Source organism: Melanaphis sacchari, unplaced genomic scaffold (genome assembly GCF_002803265.2).
Source record: "Melanaphis sacchari strain LSU unplaced genomic scaffold, SCAv2.0 Contig1151_pilon_pilon, whole genome shotgun sequence".
NCBI classification, from domain to species: Eukaryota; Metazoa; Arthropoda; class Insecta; order Hemiptera; family Aphididae; genus Melanaphis; species Melanaphis sacchari.
The window spans coordinates 2,837-6,976 of NW_020270445.1; the positions used below are offsets into that span (position 1 = coordinate 2,837).

Sequence of the window (4,140 nt, forward strand, 5' to 3'; positions counted from 1 at the left end):
ATAAAAAGTAGCAAATTAAAGTTTTAATAAACATATTGTAATCTTACAAAAAGTGATTGACAAAAAAATAAAAACCATTGTTCTACCAATCTTTAAAACTTAAAAATAAAATTATAAACATTTTCATTTTATAGCTGTAAGACAACTATAATATATTATATTACTTAATTCTGAAAAATATCCAGGTTAGTTAAAAATAATAATAATAATAATAAAAACACTAATAAATGTGTAAAATTATATTAATTTCATCATAAAATTCTCATTTTGTTATATAACAAAATATTTTTATCGTGTATTTTACATGAATTATTGCAAATAAACTTAACTCATATTATTACCTTTAAGATAATAGTTTATTTTTAAATTCCTAACCGTTATAAAAATTATGAATCTCTTGTTTAAACTGGTAATTTCTTATGTTTTAATTTGAATAATCACTATTTAGATTCAATAATAACAGAAATCTATAAATCAATTTAAGTAAAAATAGGAATTCTAATAAACTTAATAACTAAAGAAACTATTTCTTTTTTTTTTATATACTGCTTGAAAATGAATATTGAACAGTGGTGAAGAAATAGTTTAATTATTTATTTGTTTTAATAGATGAAAAAAAAACCATACAAAGTAAAAGAAATAAATGAATATGTTTTGTTAATTTTTTAAGCATAATAGTTTAAGTTAGATTTCTTCTTAGCTTGGACTTCCATTATAGCATCCATAAAATCTTCATGAGTAACAGTTGATGCACCTCTTCTTAAAGCAATCATACCCTAAAAAATGAAATAAATAATTTTATTTAGTACGGCATTACTAATAGTAAACATCATAAGAAATAGTTCCACATGCTTGATTTGTTTTTTGTATGCTATGGTTTAATTAAAATTTATCACATTCATAGCAGTGAATCAACTAAACAGAAAGCAACTTTCTTAGTTTTATAATGAATATTTTACAAGTCTCCCAAAAACCCTACATTAAATCTGGCCTAGTTTTTTTTTAAATATTAACAACACATGACCAATTAAATTAGAATTAAAAAAATTATGTTAATATAAATGTGGTCAAAATAAAGTCAAATAGAATTAGAATTTTAGATTTTACTATAGAACACTCTAATAATTTTATGTTAGCATATTTTTAATAAACAAAATTAATCTCAATATAAGAAATAAAATCTAAAATTAAGTTTTGAAATTGCTTATAAAAAATGATAATAAAAAGAGACCATTATATAATTTTTAACATTTTAGTGAAAAATTTCAACAATTAATGCACATAGTATGAATGCAGACGGTTTCATACAATGTAACCGTAGGCGGTGGCAATGAATAAGGTTAGTGCATGCCAGTATACATAGAAGAGTTACTTTTTTATAGTAACAACTATACCTAGCTTATATTTTACTAAGATAATCAAAGTAAAAAAAATTTTTTAACCATGGCTGATCGTCAGAAATGAAAGCTAACAAAAATTGATTTAATTGAGAGTATGGTTTGACCAAGCCAAATAAAAATCAGCATTGTATGAGCTCTGAGGTAAATGTTATAAAAAACAAAGTAAAGAAAAGTATTAGTCTCTGTTACTTCTAATAGTTTAATCTATCTAAACATTTAAAAACACCATCTTACTACATGATCAATATAATTAGTGATAATGATTAACTTACAGCTTCAACACAAACAGCCTTGCATTGGGCTCCATTAAAATCATCAGTAGATCTTGAAAGTTCTTCAAAGTTAACATCAAATTTGTTCATTTTCCTTGAATGAATCTGCATAATACGCGCACGAGCTTCTTGGTTGGGGTGTGGGAATTCAATTTTTCTATCTAATCTACCAGATCTCAACAATGCTGGGTCCAAAATATCTACTCTGTTAGTAGCTGCAATCACTTTTATATCAGCTGTTGAACTAAAACCATCCAATTGGTTAAGAAGTTCCAACATTGTTCTTTGTACTTCTCGATCCCCAGCTTTTTCAGAGTCAAAACGTTTTGTACCAATAGCATCCAGTTCATCAATAAATATTACTGCAGGAGCTTTTTCTTTAGCTAAAGCAAATGCATCTCGCACTAATTTTGCTCCATCACCAATAAACATCTGAACTAATTGTGGACCAGCAAGCTTTAAAAATGTTGACTTTGTTTGAGCAGCACATGCTCGAGCTAAAAGTGTTTTCCCAGTTCCAGGTGGACCATACAAAAGCACTCCTTTTGGTGGTTGTATACCAAGATTAAGGAATTTCTCTTTGTGAGTCATAGGTAACACTACAGCTTCAATAAGCTAAAACAGTATAATTTCTGGATTTAGTATGAAGATACTAAAATTTATTGCTGATAACTTACCTCCTGAATTTGTTTATCTAAGCCACCGATATCTACATATTGTTCAGTTGGTCTTTCATCAACCTCCATTGCTTTAACACGAGCATCATATTCAGCTGGTAAAGTTTCTAATACTAGATACGAATCTTTGTTAACGCCAACCAGATCTCCTGGTTTTAATTGTTCTGGATCTACCAGACCAATAACAGGTAAGAAGTAAGTCTGGAATAAAAATAATAAATTATTATAACAAGAAATAATAAAACATTTTTTTTCTCTTATTTAAAATAATTAGTACAATAAGCAATTGTGATAGTTAATAATGGTTAAGGGCAGATTAACATTTATGGACAGGAATACAGCAGTACCACTTGACCCAGTACTTTTTAGGTATTATCATAATTTTTATTTTAGAAGGTTTATAGGCTAGGATAGTTGTTTTAATAACGAATAACTCAGAGAGTTTAAGTTGATAAGAAATTTAAAGTAATATAATTTAGCTATTTGATTAAAAGAAGGGATTTTTAAGCCTTTGTGAAGATTATTGTTAGTGAAGTACTAAGGAGAAGACATTATTAATCGTAGGCAGATGGATTGAAATACCTGAAACGTTTTGGTATTGTATGATTTTTCAGTATCTCATAACTGAATACAATATGTCCAAACTGGTCGAATAATTAACTTGTATATAGTAAGTTTATTGGAAATAATAAAACTAAATATTAATATTTAAAACAACTACTAACTTGTCTTGTTGATGTTTTAATAACTGCACATTTCCCTGTTCTTTGGCTGTCTAAATCAACAACAGCACCGTCTTCTTCAGTATCTTGTGGATCAACATCTAATAACTCTATGACATTAGATACCAAATAAGGTAATGTCTTATTGACTTTAATCTTTTCTGTGTTTTCTTTAATCTTATCAGCTTGGGATTGCAGTTCATGCGATATACGCATAACATCACTTTTCATGACTTTTATGTCATTATCTAGTAGACGAGTGCGTGATGTTATTTCTTCATTAGACATGAGCAAAATCTCATCCTCTACTCGATCCTAAATTATTTACAGTCAAGTATATTTATATAGTGTACTTGTATAGTTTTATACACTAAAAATAAAATTAATTTTAAAAACAACACTTACACTGTCCTCCCAAACTGAAGGGTCTTCTAATGTTTTACTAGTTCCTTCTTCAGTCATCTTAAAATTGTTAATTTGTTATAATTTTTAGTAAAATTAAATATAAAAATCTAGGCAGAATTATATAGAACTTAGAACTTATTATATAAATATAATAATAAATAAGACTAATAACTCGTAATTTTGTTTCGTTTACAAACTTACAATGATTGTTGATTTTCTACTGATATCACCAAACTAAATTTTCTAACCTCAAAATGTTTTATTATCTTTAAATTGCAGTGGAGCTATGGTAGTGGGAAAAAACAAAAATTGTAATTGTAAACATGAACATAAATAAAAGGAACCATGATGATCATAAAGCAATGAAAGTGAAATATAGAAGTATAGTACATCAAGTTATTTTTTATGGCTCTTTTCATGAAGACCACGGTTTATAAAAAGAAATCTTAAACCATGATGAAGACTTAATAATACTAATACAAAGTCACAAAAATAGTATATTTAAGTTAAAACAATATAGATTATAGTTTCTGACGAATAAAATGTTTTAATTTTATCTAAAATATAATTTACTTAAGGTAAATGAGATTTTTTTTAATAAAAAACATTTACCCGTAAATCTCTATACTAAGGAAGAAAATCCACAAAATACAATTCACGGAAA

The 4,140-nt window shown here is 26.8% G+C and overlaps 1 protein-coding gene across 1 annotated transcript; it reads right to left on the reverse strand.

Annotated features, from left to right (window-relative positions):
- Positions 1 to 599: 599 nt before the first annotated feature.
- On the reverse strand, positions 600 to 3,668 carry LOC112603932 (26S proteasome regulatory subunit 6A-B). The gene is made up of 5 exons (XM_025352758.1): positions 3,477 to 3,668; positions 3,075 to 3,386; positions 2,350 to 2,550; positions 1,673 to 2,287; positions 600 to 776 (listed from the first exon to the last, which is right to left on the reverse strand). The coding sequence occupies exons 1-5, from the start codon at positions 3,531 to 3,533 to the stop codon at positions 666 to 668; spliced, it is 1,296 nt and encodes a 431-aa protein (XP_025208543.1). The 5' UTR covers positions 3,534 to 3,668; the 3' UTR covers positions 600 to 665.
- Positions 3,669 to 4,140: the final 472 nt, after the last annotated feature.